This window comes from Typha latifolia, chromosome 3 (assembly GCF_019914945.1).
Source record: "Typha latifolia isolate L0001 chromosome 3, TyphaL0001v2, whole genome shotgun sequence".
Classification (NCBI taxonomy): domain Eukaryota; kingdom Viridiplantae; phylum Streptophyta; class Magnoliopsida; order Poales; family Typhaceae; genus Typha; species Typha latifolia.
In genome coordinates this window covers 996,940-1,024,899 of record NC_133088.1, presented here as the reverse complement: position 1 = coordinate 1,024,899, position 27,960 = coordinate 996,940, and the positions used below count along the sequence as shown (strand labels likewise).

At 37.5% G+C, this 27,960-nt stretch overlaps 4 protein-coding genes across 9 annotated transcripts; all 4 read right to left on the bottom strand.

Annotated features, from left to right (window-relative positions):
* Positions 1-368: 368 nt before the first annotated feature.
* Positions 369-5,948, bottom strand: LOC140783764 (DEK domain-containing chromatin-associated protein 1-like). 3 transcript variants are annotated; one of them, XM_073130796.1, is made up of 12 exons: positions 5,777-5,948; positions 4,407-5,283; positions 4,299-4,332; positions 3,526-3,602; positions 3,145-3,204; positions 2,943-3,053; positions 2,756-2,836; positions 2,456-2,542; positions 1,757-2,216; positions 1,476-1,591; positions 1,030-1,060; positions 369-952 (listed from the first exon to the last, which is right to left on the bottom strand). In XM_073130796.1, the coding sequence occupies exons 2-12, from the start codon at positions 5,199-5,201 to the stop codon at positions 825-827; spliced, it is 1,980 nt and encodes a 659-aa protein (XP_072986897.1). In that variant the 5' UTR covers positions 5,202-5,283; positions 5,777-5,948; the 3' UTR covers positions 369-824. The 3 variants fall into 3 exon arrangements, with proteins under 3 accessions (XP_072986897.1, XP_072986894.1, XP_072986895.1); XM_073130793.1 differs by having other exon boundaries at positions 4,407-5,230; positions 5,777-5,934; XM_073130794.1 differs by having other exon boundaries at positions 4,407-5,278; positions 5,777-5,933.
* A 3,897-nt stretch (positions 5,949-9,845) lies between these two features.
* On the bottom strand, positions 9,846-13,575 carry LOC140784937 (acyl carrier protein 3, mitochondrial). The gene is made up of 3 exons (XM_073132566.1): positions 13,523-13,575; positions 10,973-11,198; positions 9,846-10,344 (listed from the first exon to the last, which is right to left on the bottom strand). Exons 1-3 carry the CDS (start codon positions 13,540-13,542, stop codon positions 10,153-10,155), a joined length of 438 nt encoding a protein of 145 aa, XP_072988667.1. The 5' UTR covers positions 13,543-13,575; the 3' UTR covers positions 9,846-10,152.
* Positions 13,576-19,058: 5,483 nt separating this feature from the next.
* On the bottom strand, positions 19,059-19,844 carry LOC140784531 (uncharacterized). Its single transcript, XM_073132008.1, has one exon. The coding sequence runs from the start codon at positions 19,627-19,629 to the stop codon at positions 19,264-19,266; it is 366 nt and encodes a 121-aa protein (XP_072988109.1). The 5' UTR covers positions 19,630-19,844; the 3' UTR covers positions 19,059-19,263.
* Positions 19,845-20,796: 952 nt separating this feature from the next.
* LOC140784081 (phytochrome C) lies at positions 20,797-26,783 on the bottom strand. Of its 4 annotated transcripts, XM_073131269.1 has the most exons (6): positions 26,608-26,778; positions 23,872-26,077; positions 22,904-23,720; positions 22,002-22,295; positions 21,113-21,322; positions 20,797-21,025 (listed from the first exon to the last, which is right to left on the bottom strand). In XM_073131269.1, exons 2-6 carry the CDS (start codon positions 25,931-25,933, stop codon positions 20,950-20,952), a joined length of 3,459 nt encoding a protein of 1,152 aa, XP_072987370.1. In that variant the 5' UTR covers positions 25,934-26,077; positions 26,608-26,778; the 3' UTR covers positions 20,797-20,949. The 4 variants fall into 4 exon arrangements, with proteins under 4 accessions (XP_072987370.1, XP_072987372.1, XP_072987371.1 ...); XM_073131271.1 differs by lacking the exon at positions 22,002-22,295 and having other exon boundaries at positions 26,608-26,783; XM_073131270.1 differs by lacking the exon at positions 26,608-26,778 and having other exon boundaries at positions 23,872-26,572.
* Between the last annotated feature and the right edge of the window lie 1,177 nt (positions 26,784-27,960).

The window sequence follows — 27,960 nt, the reverse complement described above, 5'->3', positions numbered from 1 at the left end:
CTAATCAAATTTAGCTCTGCGTCAGCTTTGTCAGCAGAAAGAAAGATGAGATGGCTTGCAATTGCTCAATTCATAGAGAACATGAGAGAGGAGGATCCGCATTCAAGACTATTAACATATCAAAGTCATCTTAACAGTTTACAAATATATTTACCTGTGATATTATGTTTACATTTTGTGATCAACAACCAAATTCTCAAGCAAACATAATGCAGCAGCTCATATAAGTGAAACAACTCCTTGTACAGCAGACCGCGACTTCCGCTCAAGCATCGAGCATCAGCTAACTGTCCTCTACTTCTTGAGGCTCTTCAGCAAGATCAATTGCCAAACAAAGGGGGAAAAGGAAATTATGCCCTAACCCACCGTTAAGAAACAAAGATTCATTTATTTTTCATACAGTTGATCAGAGAAGTGAAAGCTATGATAACAGCACAGCTAAACAAAAGAACTGACGTGTATCTCCTTTCAAGTCAACTAAAAGCATCATTACATACACAACCTGGTACTAGCTAGCTGAGTCCTAGTAATCAGAGAGACAGATCTAGAAACAAAACACGCCCAAGTAAATCTGGCCAGTAACTTGAGATGCAGAAGGTGCCTACACATATAATCTACAAAATACACAGGAAAGCGAGCAGGAAAGGTTGTGCTGACCGGTGGCACATACTACAACAATTAACACAGGGTCGGCAAGACGGGAAAAAAGAGGCACAGCAATAGGATAAGAATAACCTGAAAAGAGGAAGTACCATCTCCATTCTATTCTTTTTCATGGAAATCAAGGATCCTCCTCTTTCATGTTATTTTCTCGAATTTACTCCTCAGGCATCTTCCTCATCCTCATCCTCTTCATTTTCTTCTGCCTCTTCTGCTAGCTTAGTTAGTTCTTCTTGGATCAAGAGCTTTATTGATGTTTTCCTTGGCGCCATATCCATTTTGTAATGTGCAGCTGAGAGATGAATTTTGACAAGTACATAATCATGATTAAGATATTTGAAGATCAAAAGAAACAGAGAGAAGGCTTACCAAGTTTCTTAAGAATGTCGGTGAAGGTGGCCTGAAACACATATGCAGATATTTATCAACATTATGCAACTGATATAGACCAAGTATAAGACTGGGCAACATATGTGACGCATAATATATAGCTTGAGAAGAAGTATTGAATATAATTGTGTTCCCTCGTCCACTCACTGGGTATAAATGAGAAGTCTACTTATAGGAATAACTTCCTGACATCAGGAACGCACAGAATTCAGCAAAGGTAGAAACTACCTTGCATGAAAATTAATGCAAATGAGAAAGTATTTTAGTTTTTTTTTTAGTTTTTTTTTTTTGTGTGTGTGTGTGTGTGCGCGCGCGTGTAACTTATAAGCTCTTAAATCTTAATGATCTTTTCCTGCAGCAGAAAAAAAAATCAGTTGGTGTATAAAATCATACAGATCCACAATAACAGTAGTTGCACATCTCACCGTGTTAAAGTCAACTCCCTTAAGAATATCACTAATACTCTTCCTTAATTCCTCCTTGCTTGGACCAGATTGTGCTGCTTCCTCTGATTTCCCCTTACCTTTCGCTATCTTTTTACCTAGATAAACATAGTTGAGTTTCAGATCAAGGTAAATCTCAGCTAATGGAGCTAAGTTTCCAAAAACCATCTATAAGACTTACTATTTCAAAACCTTTCTATGTGCATACCTTTACAACACTTTCAAAAACATCAATAAGAGAATCAAATAGATCATAGGCATACCAGAAGATTTCTTCTCCTTTGTCTCCTGTTTAGGGGTTGGAGTCTTTTTCGGCATATCCACTTTTTTCTTCCTTGTGAAGACCTTTGCGCCCACATCATCACTCTCCTCAGACTTAGGGCATTTTGAAGAAGAAGAAGAAGTTCTCTTAGGGCTCTTGGTGGTAGACAAAAGGGTTGCCTTCTTAGAGCTGGTCTCTGCCTTCACCTTCTCTGTACTAACAGAACCTCTCTTTTTTGAATATTTCTTCATTACCCGTTTGTCCTTCCCTGAGTCGTAATCATCATCTTCTTGAGCCGCTTCTTCAGACTCATTTTCCTTTTCCTCACTCTCTGAGTGCTTAGTTGCTTCATCTTCAGTAGAAGCACCACGGTCGTCATCCTCTTCCTCATCATCATCTTCATCTTCTGCTTCTTGAGAGCTCCTTTTAGTTGTGCTAGGAGTATCCTCACTTGTGTGTTTCTACAAAAATACAAAAAGAAGTTCTTCTCATAAATAGGAAGATGAAAATCAATTACTTTATAGAGAGAAGTCCAAACATGCAAGTGGTCATACTCTGAGGATTACTGGGGAGAAAACTATGGTTCAGGACAGAACTACATGCATAATTGCACACATCAAATATACATGAAAATAGAGGGTGGAGAAGGAAAAAAGAGAAAAAGAAAATCCGAACTTGTTAGCATTATACTGGAACAAACCTTCCTAGACCGCTTGACAGGTGTGCTCTCCAAGCTCTTTGATGCACTTCCTCTGCTCACTCTCTTGCGCTTTCCTGATGGTGTTGCCTGCCACGAGAGTGAAGGAGAAACAAATAACAGGTGAAAAAAAAGTGGAAGGAGCTGTCCGAGTATGTATGAATGAAATTCATGAACTAATCTCATTCAGCATTTTCGCAATTAAATATGTTGGAAACAGATAAGCCCCTCCACATCTGATGCCAATGCAAAGCTTTGCCAACTTGAGATAGAATAAAGAGATAAATAGCATCAAGGGAAAACCTGCTCCTTCTCAGCAAGTATAACATCAGTTGTAGCATGAGGTGCAACAATGAAGTCCAATAGCTTTGTGACAAGATCTTCCTACAAGAGCATCTCAATATATTATTTCAATTCCATGATGAAGCGCATGTTGCACAGGTAACAAGGTTAACCTTCAACAAAGGTATTTTTTACAAGATCAACCAACCTTCCTACTATTCGTTTTTGAAACAGGAATATCGAACAAATCACAAAAATCTAGCAATGCTTCTTTCACGTATTTATCAAGTTTCTCCTTCATTTTTGCTCTTTGCTTTTCCTGCAAGAGAATAACTCCAATATTTTAGATCAACAGTGAGTGAGCAGTCTAGGCCTTTGTCCAAAAAAAGATGTGTAAAAGAGCTGCTTACATCACTCTCATGCCAAACAAACCCAGAAAATTGGAGGATATGGTTTTTAAAATCAACTGCCTGAAATTAGAAACACCGCATCCATCTTTTGTAAGAAAGCAAATAAAGATAGTAAAAGAGGATAAGTAGATTTCAGCATTACCAAAAGTAAAGTTCCATGCATAAACAACATACTGAAACCATTAAGGTGACACCAATTTATATGAGCTTAACTTTTCCATGAACAGGAAGAATATAGATCAGTCAATAGGATAATTTCAAGCACTAGCAGGACAAACAATAATTTTAAAATATTAAATAAGCACAAGTCAAATAGAATATGTGAAACTTAAATTTACAGTTGAAAAGCAATGACCTAAATAGTTAACGTTCTGAAACCACCTTTCCTTTCCTCCCATAGAGAGTCTGATGAAGCAATTTAAGATCAGGAGGTTTCCTTTTAGCCAACTTGTATGCCACTGAAACAGGAATTCAGGTTCAAAAAGTCAACATGCAGGTATGAAATGATAAAATCCTAACAATACTAAATAAGCCTCATTTATTAATATACTTGTACTTCTAGACACATTGAGGCAGCAAAAGCTTATCCCATAAGTATGGCCTTAACATATTTTCATAAATTTTGGATCCTGCAGGGGCAAGCCTAATCATGCAGCATAAACTTTGTCTAGGTGTCCACATGAACAAGTAGGAGCACAAGAAATTGGAGATGAAGTGTAGTAGAGGGTGGAGGCTCCAAAGACCATTCGGTAAGCAAAAGAAGTTCTTAGAGTTGATAAAAAGAATGGGGTGGCATAAAAAAGGGAAAGCACAAACTTTGAGTTGATCAGTAAGGTGGAATGATAGTTCAACATGTCAAATTTGGTCTGGATAAAACGTGAGTTACGCTAAATTAACCACAGCCTAAAGACTATCATGCTGATTTTCAAGACAAATTGAAGAAAAACAATCGTAAGTTAACAGAATTTGAGAGAAATTTCATGACAGGAAAAGATGAAACAAGAAATTCTATACATTGGAGCATTTGCAACATAACAATGGAGAAAAACAAAATGGCCAGTCAAGTTTCCATCAATAAATAAAGAAATAATCAGACTTTGGCATCAGATGATGCACATAGTCAATTACCAAGGTTTCAGAAGTTAGAACCATACCATTTGGTATATCCTTGAGAGGAGTGCCACGACCCTGCATTTAAAGTTCAAAGAATATATCATTTACTATATAAACAAACAATACAGAAAAAATATTGGATGCAATACCTTCTCAATTATAAAGTTCCTATTTGGCTCCTTCTCAATAACTTCAACCAACCTTTCCACCGTCTTCCTCTCACGCACAGGGCGCTCAATAGAAATAGTGATAGGAGTGCTAAATGATTTCTTAGTTATCTTGGATTTGGTCCCTTCCTGTTTCTCACCCACTCCTTTCCCTTTATCCCTAACCTTTTTGCTCCTTGCCCTCTTCTTTGGTGTTTCTTCCTCCTTCTTCTCATCCACCTTCGTCTCAGTTTCTCCACCATCTTTCTCTTCCACTGCCTCAATCTCTTCCTTTTGTTGTCCTGCTCCTTCATCTTCCCCTTTGTCTTCGTGCCCTTTCTCCTCATCCTTCACATCCTCAACGTCAGACATTTTCACATCCTCAGCATCAACTGTCTTCACATCCTTGGCACCTACTACTTTTGCATCCTCAGCATCCACTGTCTTTACATCCTCAAGAGCGACCTCTTTCGCATCCTCAGCACCCACATTTTCGACATCCTTGGCATCTACAGTCTTAGATTCCCCGACTTCCATCGTATCCACATCCTTAATCTCCTTCCCTTCTGCTTCACCTTTATCTTTATCTTCCACAGTTTTAAGTCCATTTTCATCCCCTTCTATCTTATCTTCGGTATCATCAGTTTCTACATTGTCCTTAGTCTCCACACCATCTTTTGTTTCTTCATGGCTCTTCTCTCCATTAACAGCCTCAGCACCTGAATCTTCAGGAGCTGGACCCGAGCCGTTTGCAGCAGGACTTTCCTCCGTTCCAGATGTTGGGTCTGGTTCAGACATCCCAACTGATTTCGAATTATATCTGCAAACTGCAGTGGAACTTTCAAGCTTATGGAGATACTCTCCAAATACAAAAACTGACCTTAAAACAGAAAAGAAACTTATTAGATCGTAAGAATTAGTTCAATTCCATAGGAAAATTTTGAGATTGAATCAATTGTATGAATCAGATTAGCGAGACAGCAAGTTCAGGTGTGAATTATCCACACAGTCGAAGAGAGTTCACTTCACAGGTACTAAAAGAGTAACATGACAAGAAAATCAAATCAAATTGTATGTCACTTAAGAACACGGAGACAGAGCTCTTCAAGAACAGAGAGCTCAGTCAGAGTCAAATTTACCATCAAAATTATAGAATTAAGCGCCACAAATTTCAAAGACATGCGCCGGAGCATATAATCCTACTTAAAACTATATCAGCTAAGACCGTAGTAGGCGGGAAGCAACTCTCTTTTCGCAGAATTTGGAAACCCTAGCCAGCTCATTTCAGCTCATTTCGTTCAAATACCTTAACGGTGATGCTTTTTCATCAACACAACTGCCAAAATTATGCTCAAAATGACATGAATTCTTACCCGAACAAGTTCTCGGAGCAGCGAGAAGTCGAATCCGAGAGACTTCCCCTTGTAATTTCCGTTATCCCTCTCGTTCGAGCTTAAGAGAGCTTCTCATATTAAGATTAAAAAAAAACAAGGAACTTTTATTCTGCCTTCTCGAAGCTAAAAAGGGAACTTTGTTTACTTCGGTAACCCCCCATTTATATTTTCGGACGTTAAACGGATTCCAATCGCGTTTAATTTTCGGATCGCGCCCAAATATGCTTTTGTTGGACCCACTACTCGGGTTTATCCCCCGCCGTCATTCGGCTGAAGGTGCCACGTCACTGCCCAAGTGGCACGGCACGGATGCTTTGTGTTGGGTCTCATCTCCGAATCTACGAGACCAGACGAGCTGTAAAAACCGTCAGACGGCGTCTTCCAAATATATTATATTACTGATGAGTTAATAATTTATATAAAAAAATTTAAATTACTGATAAAAAAAAAATTCTCACTTTTCAGTTTAAATGACTTTCAAATATAAACTGCTATATTTTTTTTATAACTTATATAAAAATTTATCTCCTCAAAATTAATAATTTTTTAAATTTTTATATAAGTTATCTTTCATTATAAGAATGTTTCTTTTTTCTTTTTTTTTCACATCCTAGTAATAGATCTGCTACGATAACAATAGAATCATAAAACCAAACCTTTTTATGTGTACCATAATTTTGTCACTACCACATCATTATGGATTTGCACATAAATCATAACTTCACCTGCTATTTGAATGATGCAAAAAAGTTAGATTCTTTAACAAGTCTATGACCACAAAAAAGAGGCGCTGTTAAAAGAGAAGACAAAGCCCTGCACTAAAGTGAAAGACCAGGCAAGGTGAGATGAAGATGTAGCAATGCCTTTTAACACCAGAAGAGCTCCATCTCAAGAAGAACTTGACCCTGAAGGAAGATATTGGATTCAAAATTACTTTTAATGCTTTAAACATCAACCAGCTTTTTACAAAGCAAAGTCAACCATAAAGTAGAAAAAAAAACTGCTGACACAAGCTCTGGAATTTGAGAAAGCAACAACCAGAGCCTTTGGAGAAAGTTTTGGACTCACAACTCACACAAATCCTTATGCCTTTGTGCCCAGCCTTGAGCATTTGATAGAACCCTTGGTGATATCAATCTCAATTAGGTTGTCATCTTCTCTAATCTCCGACAACAGCTCCATTAGACCACGTTGCCTGAAGGCTGACTCTGGCAAGAAATCCAGCAAGAAGTCTGCTGCTTGGTTGTGATGGAATGTACTTGACTCTGCTGGGCCGTTGCAGTCGTAGTTAGGAATTGAAATCTCGATGAGGCTTTCGTCGTCTGAATCTGAACCTTCTGAACACCCTTGAAACCAAGATGATATCTTGTTGTCAGAAATCAAATTAGATGAGCATGCTGATGGAATGAGACCCACATCTTTAGGCAGCAAGTCTGCACCATCAGAGCTGCTTCCCTCACACACTCGAAAAGCCGTTTCCTCCTCCATACTTTCACAGCATAATGGCCTTCCCATAGACACATCCATTGATCTTCTGGAGTGATGCAGGCTGCCTTCTTCTTGGAATGCATCCTTCTCCTTGAGACCCAAATGAATTCCCACACCAACCTTTGATTTAGTTTGCATTGCAGTTGACTGGCCCTGTTGAAGATGTTTTATCTTGGAGAAGACGGCAGGACAGACAAAAGATAGAATCAAAACTAACAAAGCAAAGAATACCGACGAGAGACTACAAGAGTAAAAGGAAGTGCAATAATAGTAGAAATTGAGAATCAGAGCTGAAAACAAAACTGGATATCTATAAGAGCAAAGAAGACAAGCCATTTGATATTACAACATAAGCAGTGATATTCTCTGTACAGGACAGCAATAGAACACGGCGGAAATATATACGACTGCTGAAGTAGGGAGGAAGAAAATAGGGACCATTTGGATTTCCTTCTTCCTATTTCTCCTCTCACTAATACCTCGGAAGTCTGAAATGCAGCAGTCTACAACCAAAGCCTGACTTTGATGGAGCAAGGGAGGACTTTAACTTCTTAAGTACTGGATGTGAACTAAAATTAACAAAAGGATATTGGTGGGGAGGGGGGGGGACCTCGGCGCATGGAAGAAACATATCAGGGACACAAAACATGATAATTAAAAGAAAGGAAGCAGTGTCAGTGTTATCTTTTATTTGAAGTATATTTGAGGGTGCCCTGGTATTTTATCTTCACATCTCCCACTGTCCCTAAAAAAATGGGCTTCTTTCTTTTCTCCTCCTCCTCTCACATCTGAGTTCTAACCAACTCCACTGACAGAAACCAATAGGTGGTCCTTGTCTACTGCTGATTCTCTTGGAAAACAAACTGTGTTTGACCAATTGTGACTTCAGTACATCCACACCCAGCAAACTTCTGCTTAGACAGAGACAAACGGAGAAAAGAGAACGTCTTCAGCTGCAGCTAAAATACTTTTTCTCCTAATCTCTTCTCCTTTGGGAAGAAGAAAAAAAAAATCTTAGAAAAGCACCACTGGAAACAGTTTGCATGTTTTTTTCGTCCTAAAGCTCGTTATTACTGAAAAATCCATCAAGCTAGCAGATGCTATCTTTTAAGCCCATCTATGTTTGTTAAGAGTAGAGTGTTAGGAATTTTATACGTTTTTCATCAAAGCAGTGAAACTGATCAACCTATAACAGTGTCTTCGAACTTGAATGCTACCTTTCCACAAAGAACACTTCAGCAGCATGTTATGAATCCCTTACTTTCTGACCCACCTTCTCTAACAGTAAGAACTCAGTTCTATTCCTTTTTTTCCAGTCTGTTCCCCTCACCTTAATAACTTTCCTCTATTTTAGTGAAATCCACCAACCTGCAGCACACTTAAAGGTGATTTTTTATCAGTGATGTGAGAAGCAAGTATTCAAGAGATAATTAAAACTAAATGAAACGTAGAGAAGAAAAGTCTAAAATGTCTATGGAGCTTTATTAAAACACTAACCGGAAAACTTTCCTGAGGCCATGTGAAACTCTTTGCCCTTCTGAATTAAAGAACTTCTCTCATGTAATATAACAAACACACGATGTGATAAAAGTGCAACAATGATGTACTAAATGGCATACCCATTTAAGAACAAATATTTAAGCTGGTTGAGATGCTTTAGCATGAAGTATACTAGATAAATGCTTTCTCCACTAACAATCAACTACTTTGCACCTTTTCTAACTAGAAGGGATCCCCCAATTGTGAAAGTCACACGAGTTCTGCTTATAATCACCAAGAGATGATGAGAGCAGCAGCAGGCATTGCATGATAGATTGCCACTAATCCAAAATATCTAGAAAATTAAAAATTACTCCTAATTGGGGTTGATTATCTTACAAACTAAGATTAAAGTATCATTCATTAGACTTTATATATATTGCTTGTGCAAATAATGATGGGCTTAGAGCCTTGGACTATGATGTCTGGGTGTCACATCAACACACTGTGATGCTCCACCCACAGAAAAGCAGTCTGATTACTCTCATTGTGTGCATGAAGTATGTTTCACTGCTCAATGTTCTCATTTACTTCCTAAGTGGTGTAAACTTTAAACCATAAAAGGATATCAAGCATACGCCAGTGCTTGCACATAAATAGCACTTATGTCAGCTTAACCATACTGAAAAATATATAAGAGCTGCAAAGGGTTCAAGGGTCAGGCTCCAGTTTGTTGGGTTTGTTGGCCTTGGCCTGAACTCTATCCCATCCAGACTAGAACAAATGTGATAAAAAAAAAGTCACACCGGAACTAAGCAATTTCCAGATAAAGATCTGACTCCCTGGATACAGAGGACAGGTTGGGGAGAACCCAGAGATATGCATGTCTTCTTATAAGAGCAACATAGCCATTCCATTTCAAATCAGCAAAGTAAACATCTAACACTAGCTACCATTAACAAATACAAGGGACTAGAAACAGCTTCAAAATACGTGTACGAGACAATAGTAAATTGTAACAAGATAAAGTCTACAATGCATTTAATTCAGTCAAAACTGTTCTCCAAAGAAGCCCAAGATGGAAATTTTAATAGATAAAATATTAAGATAAGATTGTGGTATACACGCTGTCATTTTTATATCATACATTCAATAAACAAATTATACATAAAGATTAACATCAGGCTTATCACATAGAGAAATAAAATCAATTAGAAGTACAACTTCATTTAACTCTGGTGCCCAGTGGAAGTCTTTGAGTACATCAAGGATCAGCTGGAAAAACAGAAATCAGAGAGCCACAACAAGAAAGGATTGGCAAGCAGATAATTACCAAAGGTAACTATGAAAGCGTCATTCCATTGATGTTGGAGAAATGCAGCTATCCATCAGGAGCTTTCAGCATTGCTAGATTGAGCTTCAGACAGAATGTACTTCACTACATCAGAGCAACAAGAAAGCTTATCCGCCTTATCATCAGGAATTTCAATGGAGAATTCCTGCTCAACAGCCATAATAAGTTCCACCCGATCCAAACTGTCTAAACATAAGTCCTTCTGGAAATCTGCACTCTCAGTCACCTGCAATTATTCACTGATGAATTATTCTGGACACTAACTCCTACATAGAATTCCAGTTTCGTCCAAGGAAAGATGCAGGAGAATATCAAAGAAGTAACTAAGCCTAATAGTCAGTAACATTGCTCTACACAGTTATATAGATTTTGGCTACTTGCTGAACCTATGGTACTAGTAACTTTTCTTTGTTATAACTTCTGTGCACACGCGCGCGTGTGTATATATATATGCATGTAATGCATGTAGTCCTCCTAATTAGAGAGAGGGAGTTGCTGAAACTGATCAACAAAAATGGAAGAATTTTGTATCAAAATGTAATCACTTTTCCATGAAAGGGGTAAGACAACCAAAAACTTTCTAAATCAACTAAGAATAGGAATGCTTCATATCCTGTAAAGGTATGCACTTCCTTTTACATCTTAAAAGGTGGTAATTAGTCTTGCAAAATTCTTATGAAAAGTATTAGAATCTATACAGCTATGTAACATTCTGAATTTGATTGTCCCTTTTGGTTCCTTTGGTAGAAATCCTAGTGTACAAATCTAACACAAAACATGATTATATTTGCTTTCTAAACCGAAAACAGGGAAATAAAGGAAAAGAACGCAACTTTTTTCCCAAAACAAAGTACCTTGGTTCCATCAATCTTATCATACTTCTTAACTAACTGAAGTACCCGAGCCATAATATGTTCAGAGCTGGTTTTCTTTGATGAGATGCACATATATCGAGACGTTCCAGACAGTGGACTTCCACCTAAAGTTGATGCACTTGGTTGTTGATAGCAGCTTAACCGCACATGCCTCAGTATTGATTTTCTGACGTGTTGCATCTTGTCCAAAGCCAGCAAAAAGCACCTAGTCAGATAGAAAAGAGCAATATATGTTAATTTATAATTTTAAAAGTCAGTGATAAAAAATTTCTCCATTTTCAGGTCCCGATCAATAATTCTGAATCCTACCGTCCATTTGTATGCAACACCAAGTATAAAGTGTCAGAATGAGAGAACCAGCCCTCACTTGCAGCCTTTGTAACAAATGGTAAATCACACAAATCCTTAGGAGAAAGTTGTTAACAATTGAACCAGCTGAATTTCAGATTCCATCATCCTCATGAACCACATTGCGAGAAAAGGAAAAGATCTCGACTTTTAACTCAAAGAAATCTCCAATTAGGGAACCAATTGATGTCACTACAACAGTCTATGAGACTAACCTCAGAACTTCAATCAAAAATAAGATTTTGGTAAAATATGTAGATTGTTTATGTCAGCTTTCCCTATTGTGACTCAGAGGAAGCAGCACTTAACTATTTCAATACGAAACAGACGCTGATTCATCAAAAGATCCTGACAAATATTGTAAGCTCAGAATGGAGTATTTCTTATAATCTTTTGTACTTTTTTACCATCTAAACTAGACGTAGAAGCCTAACAAATAATTAATTGAAAACATAAAGTTCAATCTATGATGCTAGGTACTCCACTGTTTATATTGATTTACCATACTAGAAAACTAATGGAACCTACTTTAGTTTTAACTCCTCTGCCCTTTCTTTCATCATCCAGTTGCAAATCTAGTAAGCCTATAAAATTGAAAACTCATTTGTCTGCTATTTTCTTTTTAAGGTAAAAAAAGCCTGCTTAGTCAGGATTATACTACGCAAAGACAGAACCATACTACATAAAGAGAAGCGGCAAAATAAAAGAAGACTTCAAGAGCTCGTTGATTTCCAAATTCCTCCGAGTCTCGTCAAGGCTCCACTAATACTAAAACCCCGTTTGGTTGAAGAATAAGGACCTTTATTCATGAGTTAAGAATTCCTTATTCATGGTTTATAGCCAAACACCACCAAATATACTATTATTATACCATAAGTAACACTCTAATAGTATTACTAATACCATGGATACTAAACCCCTTGTTTTTATTTTCTTATTCTAATTTAAAGTTGCAATAAGGGAGATGACCCTCTATCCTAGTATTTAGAGGTGATTATCAAGTAGACCAAATCGGGTTTGGATTAACTAAACTTAAATATTTGTTTACAGCCCGACCCACTAATCATTTAGGCCGTGCGTAATGGGCCTAGTATAACAGGCCGAATTAAAAAAAAACATTCTATTTTATTAGACCAAGCATAATAGACCTCCACGACGATATTTATTTATCTTTCATAAAAATATGATTATATATTGATATCTGATTTACTAAATATTTGATGTGGAACTAAAAAATAATGAAAATAGACATGAATAACAAGCTGGGCTACGAGCTAGCGTAACGGGTCTAGCTTTCGTGTCGAGCCAACGGGCAAACCTCCGACAATGCCGCCCATTACTATTTCGGGCTCGGGTCCGGCCGGGCCTAAACCAGGCTTGGTTTAAGCTTGGGCAGGTCAAGCCTAATGATCTCTACTAGTATTACAACCAAACACAAAAAACATAGCGCTCCTCTAACTATGGATAATAAAAAAAGTATAATACTATCCATGAATTATCTTTTATTTAACCAAATGAGGTCTAAGGCCCTGTTTAATTGAAGAATAAGAACTCTTATCCATAAATTAGAGATCTCTTATTTATGGTTTGTAGCCAAACACCACTAAATCTAGTATAATTAATATTATAATTATCATTTCTATGGTATTACAAGTACCATGCGTACCGGATCCCATATTCTTGTTTTTTTTTATTCTAACTTAAAAGTCGGAATAAGAGAGAGGAGCCACTATCCTATTATTGCAGCCAAACACAAAAAGCATAGCTCTCCTCCCTACTATAGATGAAAATGAATATAACACTACCCATGAATTATCTCATTCTTCAACCAAACAGAAGCCTCATAGTTCAATTTCGTTGCAAAATAGCAACTTTACACCTAATGGTAGAACAAAATTTGCCAGAGATGAATCGACCAATGAGCTTGATCACATGAGTCAAATAAAATTCGCAGTTTCAGTGCTCAAAACCGAACAAAGTTCCAACTCTGCAATCAAAGTTTATCCAAGCTCTAATAACCCACAAACGATCATAACGAATAACATTCTATCCGAGTTAAAAGCGCAAGAATAAGATCTAAACAGATAGGAGGAGGAGTAAGATTGAAACCAAACATTACCTAAAGCTGTAATCTAAGAAGCAAAAGATAGAAGAAGGGGGGGCAGGGCGGCTGAAGCTTACCCCCTCGCAGAGGAGTTCATGGACTCATTTGACCAATAGCTTACTAGGTCACCAAGCCTACACTTCTCCCTTGCGCCGGAGTTGACCCAAGCCCACTTATCTTAATTGGGCCGTGTTGACAATAAGCCCAATATCACAACTATGCAAAAATTTTAGTTCGATTCCCCTGTAGACTTAATATAATTAACACTTTTTTACTTAATCCAGGGAATATCCCTAAGACTAATATTTAGTTAAGTTAGCAACTTTTTAGAGGATTAGTTAAAAGTCAATACTTCTGGTGAACTTTTTTTTTTTAAATAGAGTGACCGACGACTTTATTTGATTCAAATGCCAAAATCTAGGGATAGACATTTATTATATTAGAAAGGCCAAAAGAGTAGACAAAAATTAAGGACTTTGAGTTTGATAAAGTTGGGATTTGTTTTTCCGGGAAGTTATCCATGAGACTTGCAAGTAATTGTACGTTATTTTCCAACAAAATAAACGTAATTGTAAGGAAAGTTTGAGGAAATTAATGAGTGGCTTCGTAATTTTTTTTTTAATTCTAATAATGAAAAATGAAACGACTAGATGAACAAATTTCTGACAAAATGTAACGGTTTGTACTTTCTTATAAGAATTTTTGGAGGATTTTGGAGTTTTTGACCAAACTATCCTTAAACTTATTTACTAAATATGATCTAATTTACTGTAGCCCTAAGAAAAATGCTAAATTAATCAGTGTTTTTTTCTTGGGCAAAACGCTGATTAGTTGAGCGTTTTTATCTAGTCTTAAAATGCTGATCTGTTTAGCATTTTATGTATATAAATCTCTTTAACTTAGTCTTTCAGCAATTTACGAAAAAAATTATCTGGGGATAAAAACGCTGAACTAATTATCGTTTCTAAAAACGCTGATCAGTTCAGCATTTTTATTAGGGCTACAGTGAATTATATCAATTTGGTAAATAAGTTTGATGATAGTCCATTTCGATAAAAAAAAAATTTTAAAAATAAGGCTATTTTAGTCAAAAACTCATAATTTTGCTCATGTCCGGTGAATACTTTTATTAAAATATAATAAATAAAGACTTTGGTTTCCTTTCTATTGTATTAGAAAGTAGTTGCTATGCTACTTCCTTGAGTCCTTATCCCCATAGACTACGGAAATGACCCAACTACTATCTAATTATTAAAGGGATTTTTTTCATTTCACAACCTGCCATATATTTTTATTATTATTTACACCCTATGTTTTTAATAAAATAGCTCAGTGAAGAAAATAAAGTTTAGGCAGCGGAGTAATTTTCGTCTATAATACAATTAAATACATCTTAACCCTATATTACTAAAAAAAATAAACCGGAATAAATACTTACTGTTGGGTGTGAAATGAAAATTTCCTACATATTAGTTAAAGCTAGCCAGTTGTTTATCGCAAAACAGCTGATCCTAAGTCCTAAACCCTCCAAGTTTTCCGTGTGCCGACGCACGAATCGTACGACGTGGATCATCCGAGCGTTGGTGAGGGGAAGATCGACGGTTGAAATTCTTCCGCGGAGTCATGTTTATAATGACACCCTAAAAGTGACCTTTTGCAAATAGATCCTCCCTTTATCTATATATACTTGCTCGTCTCCTAATGTTGTATGTAGGTCCAACTCAATCCATCCCAACCTCCTCCATCTCCACTCTTTTTTTTTCTCCTTCTTCTTCTACTCCTTCTCCATTAATAAGAGAGAAGAAGTTATAGAGATAACGAGCTGAGCTAATGGATCCAATGAAGCAGCTAACTCTCGAAGATTATAATAATTTCGCGAAGCCCAAGAAGAAGTCAAAGCTTATGATCAAGAGAGAGGCTCTCCAATTCCTCCTTCCACTTTCCATCGCTTATTTCATCCTCTCCTACTACTTCCCATCTCTCCCTTGCTATTCTTCCTCAGTGAACCTCTCCATTGCCCAACTCCTTGACCACTATATCAACAAGAAGAATTTGTTTCTATTCTCCAACATTATCCTCTTCTTGCTCGCCGTGGACTTTAGTCTACGTGGGCTATGTGGTGGTTCTTCTTCTTCTTCTCCAATGCTCACGATCGATCTCTATGAAGAATCCTTGACGAGTATCGCAGGGCATCATCCGCCGCCGGAATCCATGAACGCCATCGCCGTTGTACTCCAAGAGGAGGAGGAGGAGGAGGAGGAGGAGAAGAAAGGAGAAATAATCAGCATGGCCAACAAAATCTACAACGATCTGTTCCAAGAGAGCGACGAAGATGTCGTCGAGGAGAAGTCGATCATCTTTATCGAATCGTACGTGAAAGAGAGAGATAAACAAGTGATCGATACTACGGCGCCCGACGGATTTTTCAGCGATTTTTTGGCGAGGATTGGAGATGACATGCCATGGATGGGAAGGTCGATAGAGATTGAAGCAGAGTTGCAGATAAAAGCTATCCAAGAAATTGTTTCCTCTCTGGAGGTCGTTGTTGATCATGCAAAGATTGAAGAAGAAGAAGAAGAAGAAGAAGAAGAAAGGAAGGAGATTGTGATGGTGAAAGATAAGCGAATGGAGCTAATAGAAATGGAGGAATTAAACGACAAGTTTGATGAATTCATACAGAGGCAGAGGAGAATTTGGCAATCGGAGAGCTTGCAACTAGTCGCTATCCATCCAGTTGCAGAATAATCTCCATGAACGGCAACGATATCGGCCCTGTGAATAGTTTTCTTTTCTTTTTTTCCTTTTTTTCTTTGTGCATAAAACCCCCTCAGTTTGTAATTTATTTTGCTGGAAATCAAAGGGAATGTTGCATTTAAACCCAAGTCCCATATGTAGAAATGTAACATGATGGATTTATTTATCTTTGTAAATATTATAAATATATATATTTTGTTTCTTTTGTAAGAGAGAAATGTGAATTTAATGATGTCTTAGAATACTCAGATAATATGAGATATAATTTCATGGCATCCCAATTAAATTTAAGCATCAGCTTAGGGAGTGGAATTAATGTTGGATTTAAGGTTTCATTGGTGAAATTATGACGAAGGTTAGGTTTGTTGCACAATTAATATCAAGTCGGGATGACTTGGAATAATTCAACACGATATATGTTGGTATAATATACGTCACTTTCATGACGTGTGACTGCTTGCGTAGTGATCAACATCAAAATTATGTCTCCCTATCAAAATTTTGTGAATGTTTCTTTTGAAAAAATAAATTGTATGAATACCTTGCAAAACTAATTAGCCACTAAAATTTATTATATTTATTAATACCTTAATTTCTCATACCTTTCTCTCAATTAAGAATATACATTTTTTAAATAAAATGTTAAGTAATTCATGTTGTAAAAGGCATCCATGTAAAATAATAATAATAATAATAATAATAATAATAAAGTTATATAAATTAATACAAATTTCAAAAAGGAGTAAACATAAATAGGATATTTTTGAGGTATACATGGCTAAATTACGCCTAAAATTTTTTAATTATAAAATTATGATATGATATCAGAAATAATATCACTATAAAACTTAGGGAGAAAGATGCGAGTATATATGTTTGAGTATAATTCTGGCGTGAAAGATGAAAACCATTTCGGCACAAAATGAGGGCAATAATTAGTCAAAGTGTTATTAACACATCAATTTTACATAGAAAAAATTTAATTGGAAACTGGCATAAGGGATGTTTATTTTAAGAGGGCATGAATAATAATCAATCATATTTCAGAGTTTCTGGTGGCATAACTAAGTGAATTCAAAGAAGGCTGTGGACAAGATCAGCAATCAACACCATCATTTAAAAGCTTCTTGTCATATATGATCAAATCATTTAACTCAAACGATAGCATTGGAACTTAAGAAATATCTATGAAATGTGAACTGTATCTTTGCTTCACAACAAGAATATCACTATAGGAAACAAAAACTAAGTCTAAAATCAAAATTGACACAATTGACTTTCTAAAAATTGCAACGCGATTTCTTCTGAACGAAGACAAAAGTCTATTAATACTTAGGCTAACAGTATCTTAGCCTGTTGATAGCGAGTGGGACACACTCGTTATTTTATTATTTATTTACTTATTACTTTTCTTTTTTCGGGTTAATGTTGACAACCATTGACTTGAAATTATTTCTTATGCTTCATTGGATTGGAAGATTGACTTGTCCCTTAATTGTGGTCGACTTCTAAAGTATTTGATGGCAACCTTCAAGACGCGTAGGGTAGTTATAACGTCAACTGTTATAGAGTTAATAAACAATTAGAGAAAGGTTAGTCTCATAATAAAATAATGGACGGTTTGGTATTTATTGTTATGTAATGTGTTAATTAGTTAGTCAAGTCTTGCCGATAGGCTCATGCTTTAGATAGTTAAAGTGGCTTGTGTTATATTAACCGGATACTATTAAAATTATATTTTTTTTCTAAAAAATGAACTTTGATTAACTAGCAATTAATTGCCAAGTTATCACTAACTGATAGTGTGCCACTTAAATTAGGGGTTTTATGATACTTTTATAAAAATGTAATACATAAGAAAACAGTAACTATTAATTAGAGTTTATTTTAAAATTATAATTTTTTCACATAAGACATCCTACTAATTAAGCAGTTGTCGTCAAAGACCCCAGCAGTGCTCCTTAAAATTAATAAAAATTGCAGTTGGATGTTAGGTTACATGTACTTTTAAGTATCAAAAGCTGAGTGTATATTTGACTTGGTCTTTTTTGTTTATATATATATATATATATATATAAGCTAATGACACTTGCAACCTTAGTCTCTCTCTCTCTCTCCTCTTAATTCAATCCTTATCTTTGGTGGCAGTGACTCTGTTATCTATCTGGCTCCACTAATCCATTCATATCTTTCTCTTCTATCTTTGCTTCCACACGAGAAAGAGGCAAAAGAGCATTGAAAGAACAAATACTAGATTTTCTTTTATTTGGTCTAAAGTTAACTTCTGGATGGGAGAAATTTCCATAGATTTAGTTTCCCCACAGTAGAGTGTAGCTATCCTTATCACTCTCACTGTCTCTAATTTGTTTCTTTAATAACTGCTGCAACTCTGCATGCAACCTTTGGTTATAGAGACAAGGCCATGGACTGCAACTCTTCACAAGGTTAGTTTGTTGCTTTCTAGTTCAGGAGGAGTATTTGTAGTATATTTATTTTTACAAACACTAAAATATATATTAGATAAGAAAGAGACCACAATTCATTGAGAGATTGAGCTAAGATGGTTGAGATCCTCATATTATATAACTATTCTCACCACATCGTTTTAACTGGAACACAATATAAAATTTATTTTTATTGAAGAAAAATAAAATTTGATTCGAATTCAGAAACTCTATTGTGAGCCCATAGGACCAAATCTTTGGGCTACTATTGTCAACCTTGTTATGTTTGAAATTCTATTAGTTAGAAAATCCTATGAAAGTTATTGGGCCAATTAGCTTAATGGGCTTCAGTCAAACAAACATATTGAGCCATTAGTGGGCTTTGTTAATGGGTATAGCTTTTGAGAAGTGCTGCTAAAATTAACCCAAACTTATTGCAACTGCTGCTAAAATTTACAACATCCAACTGCATTACATGATAACCCCCTTATCGGGTCCATTCCAGGATCCGCATCCGACATCCGACATCCATGTCGTATGCCCGTAACCGGAGCCGGAGGCGGCGGAGATTAATAAACCGTTCCGCAGGAACATTAGAACGGTTAGCTTCCGGCTTTCTTCTACTGCGACTTGTGATGCTCCACTTCACCTTCGCCTTCGCTTTCGCCTTCGCCGTCTCCTCGGTCGCTTCCATCCGCCGCCACGTGCGGCGCATCATCCGGCCGGCCGGCGACGTAGTCGATGAGCTCCTCGCCGGTCGTATCCCCTGAGGAATCCCCCGGCGGCGGGGATATCCGGAGGAGGACGGCGACGGCGGCGAGGACGAAGCCAGTGGAGATGAGGAGGGGCCCAAAGAAGGAGACGACGGTGGCGAAGCTGGGGCCCACGCTGAGGAGCGAGAAGAAGGCGGCGGCCACCATGGCGGCGGCGGCGAGGTGGAATCGGAACTCCACCGCTAGGGCTATCATCCTATCCTGGATCGCCATTAGGGGGAAGGGGGGGGGGGTGTCGGATCGAGATGGGGACGGTGGGAAAGCGAGCTCGAGATCTCCTTTTTCTAGGGTTAGGGTTTGCCAACAGGAAGAGAAAAGGATAGCAGAAGAGAGGAGGGAGCGGAGAATTATCTCACAAGGAGGAGATTCTCTTTGCTCCCGAAACGTTTTTGTTTTCTTTCGCTTTTCGCTCTCGGAACGGGAGAGGAGGAGATGCTCTCAATTCATGCCCCTCGAAATTACCAGAATGCCCCCTACTGTTGATAGGGAAAGAGTGAATTCGTTAAGGTTAGAATACCATGATTATTTGATCGTTTTTGGGAGGGTTTTTACGGAAAGTCAGATTATATTCCCACCTTGGCTTGTCGGCCACTAAAATATTCCCACTTTGGCAGTAATAAATGTAAGTATTTTAGATAATGAGATCAATGTTTAGTGTAAAACATAGTTTTTACCAATAATCCGTTTGTAACCCTATATTGGTCAAACTTGAAATAATTCATAAGTATTTTATAAAGATTAATTAGAATTCTCGATTGGCTTGAAATTAAGCTAAATGTTTGAAATAAAATCTAAATTATGAGGTTTAAATTTTAAACCCCCCTCCTCCTTCGTTCACTTTAGAAATATTTTTTTTTTAAATTTAAAATATATGTTATTCTAGAATAACAATTAAACATTATAACAATCTTATTCTATAATATAAATAATATTTATTAAAATTATATCTTATATCACACACTAACATAATTATTAAATTACCCTTAATATCTATCTTATCAGTTTACTTTATATTAAGTCAAAAGATATTCATAATAATTTCATAAAAAATAAAACATTTTTTAATTATTTTTTAGCACATCAAAATTAATTATTACACTCTTATTCTAAAATATAAATAAAAATTATAAATATAATTATTCCTAAAATAAAAATATTATTTTAAAAAAAATACTTATTCTAGAATTGATCTTATTCCTAATTCCTAATGTAAGAAAGCCACAGTAAAATATTTCTCAGGATGTCATGTGTAAAATGATCCTAATATCAATATTTCTCCTCCTAATAAACAAGTACCGTTCGGAAAAGCATCAGCTAATTAGATTGTTTCATCACAGTAAAATATTCTAAAAAAAAAGTTGCAAGTATAGACATCCACTGTTGTCACAAACAAATGCAAACCCACTGCATCTTCATTCATTTTTAAACACGTAGTTTAGATACAAGAGCACTCTTCTGCCATTATTTCAAGCAAAGCTTTGAGAGACATGGTATTGTTCTGGGCTAAAATCATCCTGAAATCTTATTTCCCGATTAATTACACAGTGGTCGGATGAAGGCATGAGAGCTGTTTACATTAGAAACCATAACTACTTTTAAATGCGACAACCTGCAATTGCTGTCCAGTGGTTAGCTACAAGGCCAATGGCAAAGATAAAAAGAGGTTAGCTCTGCTGGAAATGAGAAATCTCATAACCTCCTAATTTTACGTTGGACCAAGGGGAACTCTGCTAGAACTATAAAAGATGATTGTTCTGCTTCTCTGAGGTACTGCACGGTGCCGTTCATGATCTTCACGAGCTTCTGGCTGATGTGTAAACCGAGACCTTCCCTCGATGCACCTTGGTTGTAGTGGAACATCTCCTTTACCAGAGTCTCTGGGATTCCAGGTGCTGGATGGATTATCCTGCAATTAAGCGGCTGGTTAAAATATGAAAATGCGGAGGTAGTTGATGAAACAATTATTCATTTCAACATAGCTAATAGCTTCTTGAAATTATTATTCTTGCAATAGTCAAAATTTTGCAAAATAAGACGGATCCATTACTTGAAATAAGCAAACGTATCAGTTTACGAGCATCTTGCTATGATTGATCTAGGAAAAAACTATATTTTAGATGACATGGTTGGATGTGGTTTTCTAGAATGAGTTGGTATTTATCTTAAGGAACACATAGTCCTTCCAGGCTCTATTGGATAAAACCCCAGGCTTTCTATTTCAATTACTCCAAGTAATATCACCTGAGCAGTAATACACATCTATTGATTTAAACAAAAACAACTAACAGAACACCTGAAGATCTTGGAAAACCCTTGTTCTTTATTTAATATAAATACTCTATCTTTCAAAATTCCTTGCCGATAGAAGTACATCAGCACTCTGTGTGGTGCAAGAGGAGATAAGAAAAATAATCACTGACTTCATTAATATTACTGCGTCCACTGAGAAAGGAAAAAAAGTACCTTGGTGCTGGAACATAACTAACTAGACACAGGTGCATTTCATGGAGCCCCATTTTTACAAAGTAAAACTTGAGAACATGAACATTTATTGAGATACTACACAATAAAGGGAAATGAGTTACCTGAACTCAACATGAACAATGTGCACTTCCTTTCCAAATTGTTCTTTTCTTGGAATGACTCGGAATAGAATTGATCCTTCAGCTGGTCGTGTGAACTGAAGTGCGCACAACAAGAAGTCTGCTAGAACTTGCTGAAGCCTTAAATTGTCCCCATATAAATTCATAAAGGACACTTCTGCAGGCCAATCATGATCCAGAGACACTCGACGTTCCTTACTTAAAGACATTCCCTGGATTATCACTGCATTGAGAACTTCCCCAAGGTTGAACTCTACAGTGTCCAGCTCCACGTAGCTGTGCAAAAGTTACTATGTGAAATTATATAAACCTAGACTGTGTATTAGTGAGACTACAATGTCTATTAGCTAAACAGATTTGCACAACGTTCAAATTGCCATCCCAGCAATCAGTTGCAAGCATGATTGGACTGTTTAGCTAAACACTAACTATCAACAAACGCTAGTTAACATGTATTCGACTGGTCAGTGTATAGCTCTTACCAGAAAAATACATTAGGAACAGTGGCACATATTTGTAGAGAATCAGAAACTATTACCAACTGATTCCAACATTATAGGCAAGAATTTCCATTAGATTTATCTTATATGTGGAAGTTCGTACATATATATCAGGGAAAGAAATTGCTACAGGTCAGGAAGAGAAATAATTCTCACTTTTCAATGGTGGATATAATTCAGCACTCCTTGATTCCTAAGATGTAACATACTCCATGACTGGTTCTTAGTATAGTCTTCTTGTATTCAAATACTCAATTATAAAGTATTAAAAACAAAACATCAATTTAAAGCAAGTTTGTCCATATTTAAGAATTAACGAAGAATGATAATAACTGCAAGACAGTCATCCCATAAGAAAAAGAAATTACCGAGCAGATTACATACCATTGTTCAATGCTTTCTAGATCAATGTCATCTAATACTTTTGATAACTGGTCTTGACAGAGAACACTAGTTCTGAGAAGCTGCTTCTGCTCCTTGGCCAAATCAGAAGACTCCATCAAGTTCCGAGTAAAGAAAATGCCATTAAGGGGGTTCCTTATTTCTTGACGAAGATACGTCAACTCCTTAAGGCTGTTCATTGCATCTCGTTCTGACAATTTCTGCACCTGCAAAGCATGTTGAAGCTCTGGACTGCCCACATGCAGAAAGCATAAAACACCTGTGATCCTACCCTCAGAGTTTGTTCTCTTGTTTGCCAAAAGTATTGCCTCTATATACTTCCCATTCATGTCAAAGAACCCAAATAACATTTTTTCTGCATCTTGACCTGCAATCACATTGTTCAGCAGTATCCGGAGTTTTGTAAGAGTGTCTTGGTCCTTTACTCTGCCGCCAAAACTGCGAAGACTGAAAACCTCCCCAACAAGCATTTTGTCAATTGCATCGTCCCTCTTTATACCAGATAACTTTTGCATAGCTTCATTCCACTCAGAACAGCAACCGTATTCATCAATTATGAATATTGGGGGGATGATTGCAGCAGGACTTTTCACTATTGCAATATAATCTCCTTGAATGCGGGTATATTTATCCATTATCATCTTTTGAGTCGTCATATCTTGTGCAACAAAGCAAACTCCCACAACTTTATTCTTGATGTCATGACTGCAGCACGCGTTAACTACTAAAGTCACAGGCCCGTTGTCTTCTTGATGATTGAATGTTTTAAGTTTAATTTCCACGTTTTGCTCTTCTTTCTCTGCGCCATAATATAAAAGAAAAATAGAAAATGAATGTTGAGATAAATGGACAACAATGTAATATCTAATTATCTTCCAACGAAGAAAATAGTTCTTGAAAGAAGAGTGAACAAAAATGACATTAAAGCAAGATGTAAAGAGAAGTGTCACCTTGCAAAGCCAGGTAGAGTAAGTTTCTGACCACTTCGACTGATTCATCCTTAACAAGATCAACTAGGGGCAGTCCAATTGCTTCCTGAACAGGTAAGCCGGTCAGTTCTGCTGCCTTAGCATTCCAGCCGTTTATGTTTCCAGCAGCATCAACAGCCAAAATGGGCACATTTGCTGTTTCGATGAGACGAACCATCTCATTTGTAACCGTACAGAGTTCATTCAGTTGAATCTTTTTTGCGTCATCTGATGGAGCTTTCACAATACTTTTTGAACTATCGTCCAAGACTTCATCTTGCAGGGAGCCACGCAATATGAGCTGCAGGGAATGGATTGCATCCATTTCAACATCTTCCCAGCGAAGACTTCTGTGTTTCACCACCTCCAGGAAGGCATTGAATGAAGACCGTGGGTGCATTTTCCATCCCTCACCATTTCTGTCAGAAGGTTCATCTTTAGCTCCACCCCACTTGATCTCCTTTGCCGTGTGGGATCGGAACCAGAAGATAAAATCCTTCGAAGATATCTTAATTGCAGCCATGCCACAGATTGCATCTCCTAGTGCAACAGCTCCTGGATAACCTGCTTCTATCAAGCTGTCAGTACTCAATCCAGTAGATCCGTCATGGTACTCTTGTAGCCATGCAGCAATATCCTTTATCTGTGCCTCTGAAGGTGTTATCCCTAGAAGCCAAAATTGATTCCGGTAACATAGTGCTGCACCATCACAATTAACAAGGTCCATAACATTGGGCGACTGGGTAAAAATACCAATAGGAGCATCTCGGAGGAGCATATCGCAAAGTAGAGTTTGTGTCCGAAGTATATTCTTCTCCTTTGCTTGAGCTGCTAATTCTACCTCTTTATTCAACTGTATACCAAAAACTTGCAATAAAAATTCACACGCATACCTGAGTGGAAAAGGGACAAACCTCGGGCTTGTGTGATGGCAGACCACCAATCCCCAGAGCTTCCTGCCCTTTGGCTGCTGGTCATCACCTGTATCATCATCATCCTCATTTATCGTGATAGACATTACAAGGGAGGCGATGGAGCCCATATTAGCCATGTACTGAGCATGGCAGCCATGGGGAGCCCTCAAGGTAGATCCACACAGGGTCAGAGGCTCCGCTAATTTCCTATCCTGGATTACCTTAACTGGTGGAGCAGAACAATCACAGATCATTCTCACTTTATTCTTCATGAAAAGAAATCTTGAAGCCTGCGGAATATCAGTAGCAGGGTAATGCAAGCCAAGATAAGGCTCCAAATCTGATCTTTTACATTCAGCTATAACCTCGCCATGCTCATCTTCATGGAACTTGTAAGCCATGACCCTGTCATAGCCTGTAAGATCACTCACCTCCCGAACCAAAACATCACACAACAGAGAGATATTCCCACTAGGTAAAGACTGCAATCTCGAAATGGCTTTGGCAGCAAGTTTATAGGATTTGAGTGCTCCAGCTGCAGTTACTGGCACGTCAGCAGGATTAACGGGCTCCAAGTCTATAGCTAATCCAACATCAATTCGGTGCAATATTGCATAAAAGGGCTTCCCTGAGCTTCTGCAGTGCACTAATATTGGGTTAAGGAGATTAACTTCTCCAAAGCTAGCAGCCTTCTGCAGTGCTAATGAGCTCGGAGATCGAAAGAGAGTTCGCACATCCGTACCAATGGTCAAGGCTTCCTGCTGCTCTATGCTCGGAACTGCATGAGGTGTTAGGTCGAGCATCTCAGGGGCATTCTCGCTATAAGCAATGACATGAAAGGTCTCATCCTCAATGGCCAACAAGCAACCAAATGGCTGAATGTACTTTCCCCGCTGCATAACTTGGAGGTAGGCAGAAATGGTGGAGGAGGGGATGCCGCTGCTCTCGGCACCACTCGACCTGTTTCCAGCCACACCCATTGACGAGGAATAGTCAAATAACTGCTCCGATCCCTCAAAGTCGCCATGAAGCTTGGCATCCAATGGGGTCTGAGAAACAACATGAGCGCTGTGCTTGGACCGAGCCGAGCTGCTCCGGGAGCAAGTCGCCTTGTTCGACCGCGACGACATCTCTTATACCCCCTTCTTTCCCAAAGCCTACCACTTCCTCTTACAAAGTATAAAGATTGATCTCAGACAAAGAACCTCTGCAGCAGCTGCTAAGGAATATCCATCCCCCATTTAGGATAAGCGTCTGCCATAATTCAATTCGACCTAGAATCACAGACCCAAGTGCAAAGTTAAATCTTTTTTCTAGGATCATCAGCTCTACCAAATGGTCGTAGATGAATCCAAAAGCATAAGCAATTAACTGGGTCTAAAGATTTTAGCAGGCTAAAGAAAAGAAAGCGATGATAAGATGCTGAGGAGTCATCTGAACGGATCCTTATCCAAAGACATATACAAAATAAAATAGAGGCGGAGAGGAAAAGTACGAGATTCGGAAAATTTAAACCCCCCCACAAAAAAAATATGCTTGCTTTCTACTAAATCCCTCTAAAACCCAGCACAACTCTTAGAACCCTATCAAAAGGAGACGACCCAAGAATCCAAATACGACCAATTCCGCATCCACACATAATACTAACGCAAATCAATCTAAAAGTTAAAGAACTTTCTTGTCAAAAAAACCAGTCAAGTGGACCCATCAAGGGGGGGCTGGCTCAAATAGATAACAAAACCTACGAATTCAAACAAAGCAATTTGTCGAAGAGGAAGAAGAAGAAGAAGAAGAAGAAATTTACCAGATAGCGAGTAAATGGAGGGAGGAGTGGGGGAGCGAATTGGATGAGGAGGTGAAGAGGAGAAGTTGCAGAGGGTGGACATGGGCACGTGAATGAATCCCATCTTTACGGGCCACACCTCACATAAAGTCACATGCAATCGAGTTCCAAATTTAGAACAACACAAGGGGCACCAAAGAGGCCGTCCATTTATTTTAAAGCTTCTAAATCTCGTTGCCTATTAAAGACTTCCAATTCTTAAATAAAAAATAATTAAAATTAAAATAAAACATTAATAGCACCAGTTCGTCCGCTTCCTCGCCTGCGGCAATTCGGAAGTCTGACAGTCCACCCAAACCAATAAAAAAGTTTCACTTTTTTTTATTCTTTTAATTTATCTTCATCAACTTCTGCGCTTGACTCTTCGCAGCAGGCAAATCGCAAAGGCTTTTAACTACGATGATTAAAATATAAATAGTTTATATCAATATTTTAATGACTACAAGTCATAGTGTGCTTTGGGTGATTAAAAAAAATAGGATAAATAAGTACGACTTTCTGGAAGTTTTACGAGAAAATCACTCACTTAATTTTTTCTCATTTCATATTATATTCTATGAGTGTGATACTTTTTACTGTTTCATTATATTCACTTTTATCAAATATTAATGCATAGTTAATTAAGAGTGTATTTAGTTGTTAGAAAATTAAGTTTGATAAAATATCTCACTCAGTAAAGTTATTCTTTTTAAAAAAAAATTATATCTAATTAAATTTACTCTTAAAAAAAACAACTAAAAAATAAGCCTTTCTTGTCTGTTACAAATTTATCCTTGCCATGAAATGATGCGGAAACGTCAGTTAATAGTATAAGTACCGCGGCGACGGTTGTCCTTCTCAGACCCATAACAGGTGGGGCCCGAGTTTTAGAAGGGAGAGCGGGGCCCAACTCCCAAGGAGGCCTACAAGCCCGTGGGCGGAGTGGGTCCCTTTGGAGATGGGTGTTAAAAAAGAAATCGCAAAGACGGTGGTCCCCAGCGGGCGTTTTGTCCTCTAAGTGGGCCGCTTGCTGTTTCGCTAACCAATGGCAACGAGACAGGTGGTTCCTCCAAAATGCACCTTATCCAGTGATCGAGATTGAAAGCGGAATCTTGACTGTTATTTGATAAGATTTATTTATTCAAAAAAAAAAAAATGGTCAAGAAAAACCCTATGCATTCTAAATAATTTTTTTTACTCTACGGATATTTCCTGCCTACTCTACGGAATATTTTTTAGAATTTATTTCTCCTAGACAGCCGTATATTAAGAATAAGATATAGATATTGTTATCCAAACTTTTAATTATAATAATCCAGCGTACGGGTTCTAGCG